The sequence below is a fragment of the Paroedura picta genome, chromosome 4 (assembly GCF_049243985.1).
Source record: "Paroedura picta isolate Pp20150507F chromosome 4, Ppicta_v3.0, whole genome shotgun sequence".
Taxonomy (NCBI): Eukaryota; Metazoa; Chordata; class Lepidosauria; order Squamata; family Gekkonidae; genus Paroedura; species Paroedura picta.
Window position 1 is genome coordinate 60800136 of NC_135372.1, and position 16064 is coordinate 60816199.

A 16064-nucleotide genomic window follows, 5' to 3' on the forward strand; every position below is an offset into this window, starting at 1 on the left:
TTTTGGGTTTATTTTTGTAGTGATAACTATTGTTACAAGCGGAAATCCACAAGGATTTGCAGGGATAGGCTTTCTTTCCCTCCTCCTTCACTGTTTCCTTTTCCTCTGAAAGGGAGGAGTGGGGAGGGAGGACAATGATTAGGACAGGGGTGTTCTCAAATGACTCAAAATGGCTGGCATGGGGGAAACCCGGATTGCATGCATTTCTGCATTGGGCAGCCCCAAATTAGACCCCGTTAGACTCCGTTTGAAAAAGATGAAATCCAATTTTCTGGGGATTCCTTTGCTGTGGGGCAATTGAGGGGACAATTCAGGACTGCGCCTGAAGCAGCAATTTTTAGTGCAGAAATGGACAAAAAAGTCAACCCTTTGAGAGTGCAAATCTGATCAATATCACTAGTGTGGAAACAGTCAAAGTATGTGACTTGTCCAAATACACCTAGTAGGCTTCTATAGCAAGATGTGATTTGAACCTCGGTATTTATACCCTATAACTGCTACACCACATAGGCTTTTATAGAGTGGCTGCTGTTGAGCGACAGCAAATAAGTAGTCCTGACTGAGTCGTGCCATGTCAGGTGATATCAAGTCACCCAGAGATTGCTGCCAAACCTAAGGTTGCTACTATCCATGTGATACCTGGAGATCTCCTAGAATTGAAATTGAACTCCAGGTGAGAGAGAATTGTCCATCTGGAGAAAATGGCTGCTCTGGAGGGTGGACTTTATGACATTATATCTGGCTGAGGCCTTTCCCATCCCCAAACCCTGCCTTCCTCAGATTATACCACAAAATATCCAGGAATTTTCTGCCTTAGAGCAGGCAACCCTAGTCAGGCGTGGCCCTAAAGAGTCCAAAGGCCAAGATAAGCCTGGAAAGTGCTCTGGACAGAACTGAGCTTGGAATTCTGTGGTCACCTAGCAACAGCCACTGACAGGAAAAACGACAATCATTTCTTTTATTATTTCCGGTCTTTTAAACTCTCCAATGGGATCCACAAGAAACTTAAAGGGAGGCACTCCTACCATGTTTGTTTCCTCCCCACCCCCTACTTCTGCGACTCTTCATCCTGCCACCCCTTCTCTTGCTCTCCCCCATGTCTATCATTCCTCCCTACCTCATCACTTTCTGTCCCCTACTCCATCATGCCCATGGCCTCTGATATGGCACCAGGGGGTGCTCTGGAGGCAGAGGATATTCTGGAGGTCCTGGAAAACCCAACTGCTACAAACCAGGAGCTACCGGATCTCCCAGGGCATGAGCATTCTGGGCTCAGCCAGGCTGAGACCCAGCCTTATTATGTCAAGCTCCTGGACAAGACAGGTACCAGCCCAGAAGACTCACCAGAGGAATAGCACCAGAAGCCGCAGGCCAAGGATGCAGTAAGCCTTGAATGGCAGCATTGGAGGAGGTGATTTACTCTAACTGAAGTGGACAAGTTGCTGAGCTCGGTCAGGGTGACCACCTGCCCCCTTGATCCCTGCCCTTCCTGGCTCCTCAAGGGAGGTGGCCAGGGGATAGGAGGCCAGCTCGGAGACATCAACTCCTCCCTAAGTTCGGGGGAGTTTCCTGAGCGGCTAAAGGGGGCAGTGGTTCGCCCTCTCCTAAAAAAATCAACATTGGACCCGCAGGACCCTGCCAACTATTGCCCAGTATCGCATCTGGCGTTCCTGGGCAAGATGGTGGAGAGGGCTGCTGCTGACCAGCTCTTGGCATTCTTGGAGGAAACTTCGGCACTCAATCCATATCAGTTGGGCTTCCGTCCTGGCCACGGGGTGGAGACAGTGTTGGCCGCCCTTTTGGATGATCTCCGTCGCCAGCTGGACAGAGGTGGGTTGGCCGTGTTGGTCCTCTTGGACCTATCGGCGGCCTTTGACATCGTGGATCACGACCTTCTGATCCACCGCCTCGTCGGCACGGGGATACAGAGCACAGCCTTGTGCTTGATACGCTCCTTTCTCCAGAATTGGACCCAGAGGGTTGCGGTGGAGGAAGAGTTCTCGCGTCCCTACGGACTCCCTTGTGGGGTACCGCAGGGCGCAGTCCTCTCCCCCATGTTATTTTAAAAAGGTGGCTCTCAGATAGGCTTGTCAACCTCCAGATAGTACTTGAAGTTCTTTTGGAATGACAACTGATCTCCAGGCTGTGGAGATCAGTTCACCTGTGTGTGTGTGTGGGGGGGGGGATGCAGCTTCAGAGGGCATGCTCTATGGCAGTGGTCCCCAACCCCCGGGCCGGGGACCGGTACTGGTCTGTGGATCAGTCAGTACCGGGCTGCAGCTCCTCCTCGTCCTCCTCCCTGGCTGCTGCCTCCGGCTCACCTTTGGTGCTCTCCAGTGGCCACTATGGCTGGGGCTCCCCCTCGGCATGGCAGCTGCTGCTGGCAGCACCCCCCCAGCAGCTGGTGGGAAGTCAGGGGTGCTGGCAGGAAAGCAAGTGGAGCAGGGGCTCAGGCGGCAGCAATGTGCCTCAGCAAAAGACTACCCCCCAGCCCTCAATAAAATTGTCAAGCGTGGACCGGTGATAGTAAAGCAGTAGTAAATTATTGGTAAAGTAATAGTAAAGTAGCAGTAAAGTAAAGTAGTAGTGGTAGTAGCAGTAGTAGTCGTAAAGTGAAGTTGTGTGGCTTTAACAGGAAAGTGGCATCTGCCCACCTCTTTCAATTTTGCACTAATGGAGCAAGCTGTATGAACGAAGCTAAAGCTTGCATAGGGCAGGCAGTAGGGGATAGATTTGTAACAATATCAGCTTTTTGTAGCAGCCCACTTCTACTACATGTTGAGAGGTCCCCCTAATCTTAAGCAGTAACTTTTCCATTGGGTGCATGATTTGCTGTTGAAACTGGTTGCCACGATCTTGTTCTATTCACAACCCATTGAAAATAAATTTCAAAACTAATTATTGTAGGTCATTTAAAAGTTACCATTAATACCTTTTCAGTTCAGACAATTCAGAATCTACAAGTTATTTGTATTCATTACAGGCATACATTTATGTCTAGTTGTAATGCTCATCTGATTTAGTGCTAGACTTTTAGCATTTGGTTTCAAAAGGCAAAGATGTCTTGACAAGTCTATTGCCTTAGTAACCAATATCATAAACTGGGTGTGCTTACTATAGTAGCTATTTATTTGTCTATCTAAAAATGCAGAGCTGCCTTTCCTAATTGCCTTGTTCTCCTTCCTGAGCTGCCTGTAGCTTTTGGACTTCTTATAGCAAGCTGTCTAGAAACATGCTTTCCATTGCTGCCTCTGAAGATTCAGGTCATTGCGATGCTGGGAATATTTATCTATTAATACTGTGTAATTTCCATGGTGATAGTTTACTTCTTGACAGGTATTGTATGCAGGACTGGAATTTTGCAGTTGGCTAATCACGTGTGCTGAATTCAGTTTCAGACAAATTCAGATTTGCGGTTATGTTTCAGTAATAAACAGACCCAAAAGAGTGAAACAGTGACCATATTAGCATTTATTCTAGATTGTAATTTAAATTAGAAGTAAAATTCTCATTCACAGCCAGTGTGGCATAGTACTTAGAGCAGCCATTCTCAGCTTTTTTTTTTTAACCATTGAGATACCCCTGAAACATTCAGGCTTCAAGAAACTCCCAAAGGGGCCTGATTGTGCAGAATATGATTGGGAAACATAGCTGTGTTTACACCCACTCCAGGCCCTTCATTGGACATTTTTGGAGGGGAGGGGGATCCAATTTTGATCATATTACCCAATAAAAGTTTAACAAATTAAAAATATACATATTTAAAATTAACTCCCACCCATTAGGGAAACAGTTCTAGGGCTGTCAAGAAACCCCCAGAGTTTTATGAAACCCTGATTGAGAAAGCCTGGATTAGAGTCTCAGACTAGGATATGGGAACCCCAAGTTCTAATCCTCACTCTGCCAATGAAACTTGCTTGGACAGGTTGCGCACTGCTGACTTCCTCAAAGAATTGTTGAGAGGGCAAAATGAAGAGAACACTGTAACCCACTTTGAGTCACCATTGTGGAGAAAGGCTGAATATCAAGGAAGTAAATAAATAAATGAAACTTCTGTATGCTCAGGAAATTCCTTTGTGTAATGCAGATGATCTTGACATAACATTTTCCACCAAGAGCCATTAAAATAATTGTGTAAAACTGAGGACAATGTCATTAACTCTGCAGGCAGGATTGTTTCAATGAATTCTGTTTACATTCCACTAGGTGGACACAAAGAGCAACATTTCCTCACAAGTCCTGCTAAATCTTCAGTTTGAAGCAAATTCACAGAAAGATTATTTCAATTTAGAAACTTCACTTCCAAAAAGACCCACTATGGCTTAGAAATTGAAATCACAGTGACTATAATGGGAGACCTCCTTGCAACCAGGTCAATCTATTGTACGGTTATTCATGTTATTGTGCATATGTTCCATGTTTCACGTATTATGCATATGCTCCATGTAAACCGCCCTGAGCCTCTGGGGAGGGCGGTATATAAATATAATAAAATAAATAAATAAGTTCAATACATTATATTAGCTCATGGTCTTCTCATCTCCAAATTACTGCAGTAATTACTCAATGTTTCTAAATTACACTTTTGATGTTAATATGATTATTATGACTGTTTGACTTGATGTTTTTGCACTGTTAGAAACAATTCAGTGTGTGTTTCCAGCTATACTGTTCTATATACACCACCCCAGGATGTCATAATGAGGGGCAGTATATAAACTGATGAATGAATAAATAAAATTCAGTTCTGCTTTCACAAGCTATACAAGTTATTTTAAGGCACAGCTTTAATATAGGATTGGACTGTGTTACTGGTAGGCGGTAATGAAGGACTAGCCAACTTTTGATACAGTTTTTAACTTTTTTACATATTGTATTTTTAATTTTCATAGCCATCTGCTTTGAGTCCATAGTAGGAGAAAAGGAGATTAAAATAGTTTTAATAAAACTGGTAGATTGTGGTGTTTCCTACAAGGAGAGCCTGAAGAACCTGGACTTTTCAGCTGAGGAAAAAAAGGTATGTGATAAGTTAAAAAAATTAGGTATACAGATAAAAGTGGACGGAGAACGTTTCTGCCTTTTGCCATAATGACAGAAGTTGAGTAGCAGGACAAAAAGAAGCACTTCACTCAACAAGTAATTAAACTGTAAAACACATCCAGCAGGTAAAGTGAGGGTCACCAACATTGATAGCTTCAAAAGGGTGGAAGATAGATTAATGATAGACCCACCAATGGTTACTAGTCAGGTTGACTTAAAAAAAACCTCACCCAGAGACCGCAAACCTCTAGATGCCAATGATAAGAGGCAATGTCAGCGGAAGGTTTTCTTTCCTACTTCTTGGGCCTGGTTGGCCACTATGTGAATAAGATGCTGGTCCACGTGGTCTGAATGGTATCCAACCCTGATCCGAATCAGCAAAAAGTGCTTGCTGTGGCTGCATCATGCCCATGACATTTATGGTTAAAAAGGAGGCAAGATCGGGTCATTTGTAAGCCTGTTAAGTGGATGAACTTTAAAAATGCAGTTGACACAAACAGGATCAGACACAGACAAGTTAACATAACTTTAATTCAAATATTTCTTCAACAAAAGTTGCCAATATATGTAAGACTTGAGTTTAAACATAGATTCCCCCTCACAGCAGCATTACTGAAACAAAATGAAAACGTTGTCTATAAAATATTATCTACAAATATGGTCTGAGGTTACTATAGCTTGTCCTAAATGATGAAGGTGGAGTTCGGAATAAATTTGCTGAGTTTCTATTAAGTGTGAAGGCTGGAAATGAGAGTTTTTAATACTTACAATTCAGCTCTGCCATCAGAATGATGAGGTCCAGAAGGGAAACCGAACAAGGCACACTGTGGCATGTATTAAGGCCAGAAATACCAGCCTTTAGAACTTCTTGTTTTTTGAGGAAACTACTTTGCAATGAGGTCAAAATTAAATGTCGATTTGATTCTTGCTGCATTTCAACAAGGGAATTTATATGCCCAATTCATTCAGTTAAGAGGCTTTGTCCAAGCAAGGTATCTACTAAAGTGTCTGGATCACAGTCATAAGGTTTTTAAAAGGTTTCCAAGTACAAAGACTGGTCTTTCTTCAAAAAATGATTACTTAACAGATGTTATGGGAATTCTGTTTAAATACCTTATTTTTGCTATAATGTACTTCCAAAACCAGAGAGAATAAAAATCTGGGTAAAGACAATGGTCAAAAGACCAAATCATCACTCAAAAATTAACTTTCATTCAACTGAAAAAAATAAAGTTCTTTTAAGGTGCAAAACGAGAAATGCATAGAGCACTTGTGCAGGCTACTAAAATTAAGACCAAAGCTTTTTCTTCTACTTTAAAACGCCAAAAAGATTAATGAACAGTCATCAGAATCAAGCTGTCCTATTAATTTTCTGAAGCACAAAAAGTTAACTTTAAAAGTCTTCAAAACTTACTGTGAATTTTCTGTTAATTCAAAGACTTAAAATCATAGTAAGACAAATTGTTTGGGTTTGATGCCGTTTTACACCAGGGTCAGATGTTCACAGGCACAAGTCAGAAGCTGAGAGTATCCGAGAAAAGTTTTTTTCAAAAAGGCAAAATTGAAAACAACATAGTTTACACAGTTCACGATCACAAAAAGTTGTACAGAGGTAGCTCCCTTCCTTTCCCAAAAACCAGAGATGCTTCTATTGCAAACTACATCAAGAGTATTACAGACCAGCCTGATGATTACCATTTTTAATGGTTTTGGTTTTTATATGGCATATAAAGCAGCCTCAGTGGGTCTCTCACTGCATGAATCTAGAATGAAAGTTAAACACATGGACTGCCCTTTCCAAATGCAATCCTATTAAGCGTTGCACCTTGTGTGATACAAGATAAGAAAGTTTGTTCTGAATAACTAAACAAAAGTGGTAATCTAGGATATTGCTTGGCAACTAGTTGTGATTTGTACTCCAAAGTATATTCTGTCTTTTAACATACACCCGGGAGACTTAGAGCTGCATCAGATCCACAAGAAAACACACACACCCTTACACCACATCCTCTGTTCCCTGAGAACTATTTAAAAGAGGTCTTTGGAATGCAATTATTGTGATAGTTAAACATTAAGATGTGAAGATAGTATTGGAAAGATTTTTCTTTCATCTTAGTTTTGTGGCATTGTTAATGGGAACAAAATACAGAGATGAGTGAACTTTTTCTTAAGGAGCCAAGTTAAAAAATTCAATATAAAATCTTTACACAAAGAACACACATTTCTCTCACAATCCAATCTCAGTAAACAGACCTTAAACTGAAGCCAGTGAAACACCCAAATACATCATTCAGAACTGTAAGGTATATGTTCTCTGAACACATGCTAGCAAATCTTTACATTTTACATGTATATATAATATGGGGAAAACACATACACACAAGAAGGATGATGTTGGGCAACCATGAAGAAGATACAAAATACAAGCTACATTTGCACAAAGTCTTTTACCCACTTTAGTGACTATTAAGTAAAGACTAGCATAACAGAAACACTCTACTCAGTTCTCCAAAGCCCATGGGCCAAGGAACGAGGCAAGCTGAGAGTTTTATTCTACACCAGATTTCACTTTCAAATATTTTTAAAAACATCACATAGTTGCTAAGGACTTTACCCATATTTTCTCTGATGCTGCAATGTACTTATTAGCACATCAGTACAACATTTGGGAATGGGTAGGAAACCATGGAAATAAAAAACGGGTAGTTAAGAAGAGAACTAGTCTGGGATCTTGACACCATGTTGCTTCAAGGTAAGAGGCAATCCACTAATGTTGTTTGCAAGCATGCAAAGCATTCACAGAGTAGGCAACATCTTATGTCAAAAAGGACTCATGTGGTTCTCCAGGCTGATACAACCTTTAATCCAGGTCCAGCTGTATGCCATTATCCTATCTACATACAGAGTTAGTTCCATTTCAGAGTCCAAAGTTGTGTCCTTAGTCTGCACACAGTTCACCAAAGAACTTCTCAGCGGAATTCTAATTCAACTTGTGTAGGAGAAGCTCCTGGCAACTTGCCTCGAAACACCCTAAGCTCTAAAACCATGCAGTTACAATAAAATGTTCAGTGCAATAAATAGTGGTGGGTGGCCTTCACTAACATAGTGAACACATGTAAAAATGCCAACTTGCATTTTTTGGTCCTCACAGGGAAGAATTTAAGCATTACTTCCTGAAAGATAAAAGTCTTCAGAGCAGGAGCTTTACTACACTTAAACAGTAGTCTTTTACCCCAACACTCAAAATCTACATGTACGCTAGTCACTTAACACTGGCTTTCAAGTCATTAATATCAAATTACTTGTCCAGTCTGTATTTTTTAAGACTTAAAATATTAACTTATTAATAGTGACATAAATCATTGCATACAGCTGCAGTTCCTCCTATACGTTCTGCAGAGGTATGACAACAATAATTCAATGCTTAAGAGTGTTTTTATTGTACTCTCTCTCTCTCAGGCTCTGTCCAAACATATTGGCAAATGCTCTGTCACTCGAGGAGGAAGAGTCATTAATAAACGTTCTTCTACAATTAAACAACTCCGCTTCAGTGAATTACATTCCTCCAGCTCAGCAGGAAGAGACTCCAAGTGGTTTCCTATGAGTTCCAGCTGAACAAGGTTCAAGAGTCCACCAACACAAGGGGACAAATTTGTCAGGCTGTTAAATCCCAGAAGAAGATACTGAAGTTTTCTGCAGTGAAACAATTCATCTGGAAGTTCATCAATCTAAAAACAGAACAAAACAGGACATTCAGTTAAAGGCCTTCTACTGTGTTTTGTGAACCACAAAATACAGGAAGTAACTGCTAATTCATGTGACCTGCTTTATTGGTTATTTTTGTTGTGTATTTGCATGTAATGAACTAATCAGCCAAGTGGTTTGCCTCAAGTCCTAAAAAACGATTCTTCATGGGGTTCTATCACTTCTCAGGTGACCTCCATCAACACACATAAATTTGAACCAAAAAAAATATTAATTTAATTTCTTTTCAAATGTATTCCCCGCCACTCTCCGCAAGTTGGCTCGTGGCGGGTTACAGAATAGGTATTGCAATACTCTTTCTTTCCTCCCTAGTGGACATCTTGACCACCTGCATGTTTCATACCTGAACATGGTTTCTGAAGCTTGGAGTAGAAAACAGACAAAACAACAGCTTGTTCTGATTTTTCAGAAAAGTTTGATTTGGAATGGGACCATGGTGCAGAGGGAAGAGGGACTCTAGCCTCCTCTTCCTCCTCCTGTTTTCCCAACCTGAAACAGTTAGGGTGGGGAGTTACTTGCCCTGTGGAGGATCTGCATATGGAAGCATTCAGTACTGGGCAGTCTCTCCCGATGCACTGCCAACCCCCCGGGGCTGTTTTGGGTCAGAAAAATGGCACACATGAACAGAAGGCTGGAGCACCTCTTCCCTCTGTGGTGCAGTCCCAGTCTGATTCCAGCTCCTGTAGTGCTTCAGAATGGGCTTCCACATCTGTATAGCTGGAAGTCCCTGTGACAACCACATGTTAAATGTAACAAGTAATTTGGACCTTACATAAGGCTGCTAAAGGAGCACTGGAAAAGAGTTGAATATCAAGCCACAAACTTCTAAATTACCACATCAGATACTGTTACAGTGTCAATTTTGCTGAACACACACCACTCCTTAGCACAAATTTTTATCCATGTGCTTCCATGTCTTATGCAGTGTCAGTGATGTTTCAGATACATCATGTTATGGACCCTCAAATCAAGAACTGAATGCAAATCACTAGACAAAATGAAATCAGTAAACCTAAATGAAGACAAACCTGCTACATTTGCACAGGATGGGAGTTGATAAACAAGGAAGAGGCAGGAGATATGACTGCAGCCCATTTAAACTGCCTCCACGCCTCTCCAACCCCAACTGGTCCACTCAATAAAGGTCACATATAAACTCCAACATGGGCTGGCTGAAAAGCCCACGACTGTAGGGAGCCAAGAGCTATGGAATCTTTCTCATTTTCTAAAAAAAGTTCTACTTACATGGTTCTTCGTCACAGCAAAGTATTGCAGATTTGTTAAATACTGGATTTCTGCAGGAATAATAGTTAATTTGTTATAACTAAGATCTAAATAATGCAGCTTTGTGCAAAGAAAGAGTTGCAGTGGTATTTTTTTAATGTTGTTATGATCTAAGTAGAGTTGCTCCAGATTTGCTAAAGTTCCAATCTGCACTGGGATGTATGAAATGTTGTTGTGCCACAATTTCAGGCAAGAAAGGTTCTCAAGGTGTTGAAAACTAATAATTTCCTCTACTGTTCGGAGATTGTTTTCTTTCAAGTCTATCTCATGCAAATTGTTCAGGCTGAAGATGGAATGTGGAACACGCTCCAGGTCACAGTTGATCAATTCCAATGTCCTCAGGTTTACCAATTTCTTCAAGGTAGTTAACACTAACAGTTTTTTCCCCTCGTTGTCAATTGATAACTTTTGTAGCGAAGACAACTGGTCTGTCACCACCTGAGGTATGCGGGAAAGGCTAATCTTTAAGTGAATTGCTTTCAGACTTACAAGATCTTCAAAACTTTCATTGTAGAAGAGATTCTGGGGTTCTAGTGCATAACATCCAGTCAGATACAGTTCCTGCAAATTTTTTAGATAAAAAGCCCAGCGTGGAATCTTTCCCAGGTCAGCCGATTTTAGACGTAGAACCTTTAAATTTTCTTCCAAGAAGTGGAGTGCCGGGAACTCCACAGTTAATGATGAATAATAAACATTTAGTTCCTTGAGATTGATTAGTTGGCTTACAGATGGAGGAAGCTTAACCTCAGGAATAAGCTCGAGGCTTAGAACTTCTATCTCTGTCAGTTCAAAGACATCATCTGGAAGACCGTTAAGCATGAAAAGATGAAGCGCCATCTTGTCCTGGGAGTTTCGTATTAGCCTGCTTTTCAGCCTGTCTAAGGGCCATTCATTATTAAGGCTGATTTGCTTCAGTTTGTTTTCACTCACCTCAGAGAGGAATATTGAGAACCGTTTTGAATACAAAGGATCATACTGGTCTGCTACGTGAAGCATAAATGCAAAGTCATTTTTCACATCAGGGATATCACTGTAATTGCTCTGCTCCCTCAGCTTCTCAAAAGAATATTCTTTGAGTGAACTTCTCAGCATCCATAACAAACTGTAAGTACAAGTCAGGCCATACAAGATCACCAGAATAACATAAAATGAAGCTAGCACTTTAAAGATTTCGGCTAAAGAATAGACACACTGGTATCTCTTGTACCCAGTAAAAACTTGAATATCAACTACACAGTCAATTTCAAGAGTAATAAAGGTTAAATAATATGGAACATAAATCATGATCAAGACAAAAACAAAGACCTTGACAACAATCTGTTTTAGGTACACTCTGTAAATGACATCTTTTTCTTCTACATGCATCCTGAATCTTTTCACTTTTTCAAATATTGCTTTCGCTTGCTCCCCTTCTTTTCTGTCAAGAACACTGGAAGGACTCTCTTTTCCAGCAGCCTCCAATCCTGACTGTGAGAAAGATATAGACTGCCGCTTGCTCTCTGATTCGGTTAAATTGGTAGGGGAAGGGAAAAACATTTTGGATTTTGAAAACGACAAAGTCCTCACAGACTGTTCGGTGACTGTTTCTGACAGGGCTCGGGTTGTCCAGGGAGAATCAAAACATTTGTGAAGTATGGCCACAAAGTGCTCTAGCCTTGAACTTGTGCTTGGATAATAAAGCCAAAAATTACTGCACGCTGCAAAAATGAAAGTATGGAGAAGCACTAGGTATGGAAAAAATTTGGCAAACCAATGAAGCTCTCTTTCGTAACACACAGCATCGATGTAAGAATACTGCTGTCGATGAAGATAGTTCTGGATCCTGAGTGGGAGGATTACTGGTGTGGCAGAACTGGAGGATATATTAAGGTTGCTTTTGACCAAATCCCAAGGCACCGCACAATGATTGTCAAACTCAAGCTTGCACGGAAGACAACATAATAATCTAGTTTGAGTGAGCTGGAGAGCCCCAGCAAGGACAGCAACAAGCAGCATTATCATGGTGAGGTAATAGCAGAAGACATCCCACCATGGTTTCAAGATGTGGTACGATGACTGGGCATCTGCTAAACATCTGAGTTCAGTTAACGTAATCATGACTTGCTTATGGAAAGTAACAGCTGAAAAGAGAGAGAGAGAGAAACACGCTTAACTGGGCACTCTGAACCATCCTTTGTCCAGAAAAGAATTTGCACCCCATTGAACAACAAAAACATCAAAAACCATGCTGAGAGCTCAGAATGTATGGAGTCTTGCTTGTGACACTGCATTAGTAATTCATATATATGTTACAAGCAATGTGATCAGAATATTCCACAATACACGCAGAATACTAGAATTTAAAATGGACACAGCCTGACATAAAAAATTACAGGACTGAAAAACTTGTAGGGCAGTGGTCCACAACCGTTATTAGGCTGCAGACCGGGGGGGGGGGGAGGGTGATCCAGCTGCCGCGCATGCACGGCAGCCCATGCACAAACGCATTTCCCCCTATATCTCCACAAAGGTTATGTCCTAGAGTAGACACTTTAAAAGAAATGAAGATTGGCAATTCAGAGAGTGAGTCTGGCACATTTCCAGGGGGCACTGCCCCCGTATAAATTACTATGCCACAAAGCCTGATGACAATAGTTAAAGAAAAAGAGGAGCAACACTATTCCATCCATCCAATTGTGACTAGGTATAAAGGAAATTTTCAAGTTCCCTGCTTCTAACATTATTCCACTGCTATTCAACTGCATCCTCTCCAAGCAGCTTCAAAAGCATTTCTAGCTGCAGAGCAAGAAATTGCCACAAAATAAAGGGAGAAGCATCACTGTGTAAACCTTTGAATGGGCCTATTAAGGGACTTTTTGGATCACCACCACTGTTGACTTCCTTGGAGAAACTTTCTAACCGCAGATTGGAGGAAATATATCCACTGATATTCCATTTTATGTGATGCTGACTATTATTTCTGAATTCCCAAGTTTCAGTTTTCCATAGATACCCAATAATTTGCACTTACTTTACTAATCAAATGGGATGGAAAACAAAACAACCATCTTCAATCAGGTGGTCTGCACCTTTTAAAGTTCCGTAGGCATGCCATCTTCACAACGGTCTTCATCCTAAACAGGAACATAATATTCAAAATGTATGGAGGCTGTGTATATGGAAAGTGGGCAATATCAGACTTCATAATTTAATCAGTTCTGTTATGCATGGGAGGGCCCATTTTGGTAAAGCACATTCAGACATTTCAACTATCACCTGCTAAAAACTATTATCTTTATGTCATATAAGCCATCTGCCCAGTTTTTGCCTGGATTCTGAACAGTACTGCTGGTTCCCATATTAGGCATTATCTGACCTAACCTCTTGGCTTTCATTTTTAAAAGAATCTTCTGCTCCTTATAGTCCTATACTGGGGGAGCAGTAAATGATACTTCATCATCAAGTGTACCTTAGGGTGACCTGTTCAGCTATTGCAGTGTCTACACTGTAGTAACAGAATTTATTTCCATTAGCTGCTGTCAAATATAAATCAATGAAAAATGCAAAACACGAGCATATTAAAAAAAAATAAAAATACATATGGTGGTTATATCCTTGCAGTATGCTCCAGGGAGCCATACTGGCTTCACCACTGGTGACCCACCAGTGGCACCGGCACAGACCTGGGAGTCACCCTGGCTGTGGGGTGAAAAAGAAGGGGGAGAATCCCGCTCATCATGGACCTATATCTGTGTCTAGATAAGAAACAACTTTACCTAGGATTAGATTATCTTATTTTTAAAAGATCCCTTTCTCAGCATTTCTCTGCCAAATGTGTGGCTAAAGCATCAAGAAGTGCTATGCACATAAATGAGGGTGACAAAACCCAAGTGCTGTTTCTGATTCCTGGAACTCTGTCCCAATTCCTGAGAAGCAGGTTAGCAAAGAACTTTGGATCTATGTATATGTTCACCAAAACACTAGAAGGGCAGGAATCCTCAGCACTTATTTCATTGCTTTGGTAGCAAATTCAAGACTGCCTGTGAGGCAAAACACCCTGTTTCCTCCCAAGGGAATAAATATTAATTATTTTATTAGAATCATAGAATCATAGAGCTGGAAGGGGCCATACAGGCCATCTAGTCCAACCCCCTGCTCAACGCAGGATTAGCCCTAAGCATCCTAAAGCATCCAAGAAAAGTGTGTATCCAACCTTTGCTTGAAGACTTCCAGTGAGGGGGAGCTCACCACCTCCTTAGGCAGCCTATTCCACTGCTGAACTACTCTGACTGTGAAAAACTTTTTCCTGATATCTAGCCTATATCGTTGTACTTGAAGTTTAAACCCATTACTGCGTGTCCTCTCCTCTGCAGCCAGCAGAAACAGCATCCTGCCCTCCTCCAAGTGACAACCTTTCAAATACTTAAAGAGGGCTATCATGTCCCCTCTCAACCTCCTTTTCTCCAGGCTGAACATTCCCAAGTCCCTCAACCTATCTTCATAGGGTTTGGTCCCTTGGCCCCAGATCATCTTCGTCGCTCTCCTCTGTACCCTTTCAATTTTATCTACGTCCTTCTTGAAGTGAGGCCTCCAGAACTGCACACAGTACTCCAGGTGTGGTCTGACCAGTGCCGTATACAATGGGACTATGACATCTTGTGATTTTGATGTGATGCCTCTGTTGATACAGCCCAAAATGGTATTTGCCTTTTTTACCGCTGCATCACACTGCCTGCTCATGTTTAGTTTACAACCCACAAGTACCCCAAGGTCTCGTTCACACACAGTGCTACCTAGAAGTGTATCCCCCATCCAGTAGGCATGCTTTTCATTTTTCTGACCCAGATGCAGAACTTTACACTTATCTTTATTAAATTGCATTTTGTTCTCATTTGCCCATTTTTCCATTGTGTTCAGATCTCGTTGAACTCTGTCTCTATCTTCCGGAGTATTTGCCAGTCCTCCCAATTTGGTGTCATCTGCAAACTTGATGAGTAGTCCCTCCACCCCCTCATCTAGATCATTAATAAATATGTTAAAAAGTACCGGGCCGAGCACCGAGCCCTGAGGTACCCCGCTACTCACCTCTCTCCTGTCTGATGAAACACCATTGACAACAACTCTTTGAGTGCGGTTCTCTAACCAATTCCCTATCCACCTATCTGAAAATCCAGATTGCAGTCCTTCAACTTATCCATCAGAACATCATGGGGAACCTTGTCAAAAGCTTTACTAAAATCCAAGTAAATGACATCAACCGAATTTCCCCGATCCAGCAAACCTGTTACTTGGTCAAAAAAGGAAACTAGGTTGGTCTGGCAGGACCTGTTGGAGACAAATCCATGCTGACTTCCTTGGATCACCAAATTGTCCTCCAGATGTTTGCAGATCGCTCCCTTTAATATCTGCTACATTATCTTCCCCACAACAGAGGTCAGACTCACTGGTCTGTAGTTTCCTGGGTCATCCTTCCTCCCTTTTTTGAAGATCGGAATAACGTTTGCTCTTTTCCAGTCCTCCGGGACATCTCCAGTCCTTAAAGAGGTTCCGAAGATGATGGACAAGGGCTGTGCAAGTTCTCTGGAAAGTTCTTTGAGTACTCTCGGGTGCATTTCATCTGGACCAGGGGATTTGAACTCATCCAGTGCAGCTAAATGCCTCTCGACCACCTCTCTATCCATGTTAACCTGCCACCCAGACACTATCCTTTGGCTACAGCCATCTCTAGATGTGCCTAAACACTTTGACCTGTGAGAAAAAACTGATGTAAAATAGGCACTAAACCTTTCTGCTTTCTCTGCATCTTTCGTTAGAGTTTGTCCATCTGCACCCAACAGTGGGCCTATTGCCTCCTTGACTTTACGTTTGCTCCTCACATATTAATTATTATTTAATTAGGTTTTTATAAAACCCTTTCCATACGGCCCAGGGTGGTTTACATGGGACATTTTGGGAAACATAGAATATCATATATCAAATAACAGTCATAACATAAC

The 16064-nt window shown here is 41.6% G+C and overlaps 2 protein-coding genes across 7 annotated transcripts in view; one reads left to right on the top strand and one right to left on the bottom strand.

Moving 5' to 3' along the window:
* Positions 1–922: 922 nt before the first annotated feature.
* LOC143835456 (uncharacterized) lies at positions 923–5257 on the top strand. The gene is made up of 2 exons (XM_077333091.1): positions 923–1323; positions 4893–5257. Exons 1-2 carry the CDS (start codon positions 1146–1148, stop codon positions 5087–5089), a joined length of 375 nt encoding a protein of 124 aa, XP_077189206.1. The 5' UTR covers positions 923–1145; the 3' UTR covers positions 5090–5257.
* A 296-nt stretch (positions 5258–5553) lies between these two features.
* Positions 5554–16064, bottom strand: part of LRRC8B (leucine rich repeat containing 8 VRAC subunit B) — a 35023-nt gene continuing 24512 nt past the window's right edge. For all 6 annotated transcript variants that reach the window (XM_077333078.1, XM_077333079.1, XM_077333084.1 and 3 more), the window contains 3 exons: positions 13100–13202; positions 10051–12209; positions 5554–8768 (listed from right to left, as the gene is read on the bottom strand). In XM_077333078.1, coding sequence (XP_077189193.1) covers positions 8496–8768; positions 10051–12186 — 2409 coding nt within the window. In that variant the 5' untranslated portion in view covers positions 12187–12209; positions 13100–13202 and the 3' untranslated portion in view covers positions 5554–8495. The remainder of the gene's footprint in view (positions 8769–10050; positions 12210–13099; positions 13203–16064) is intronic.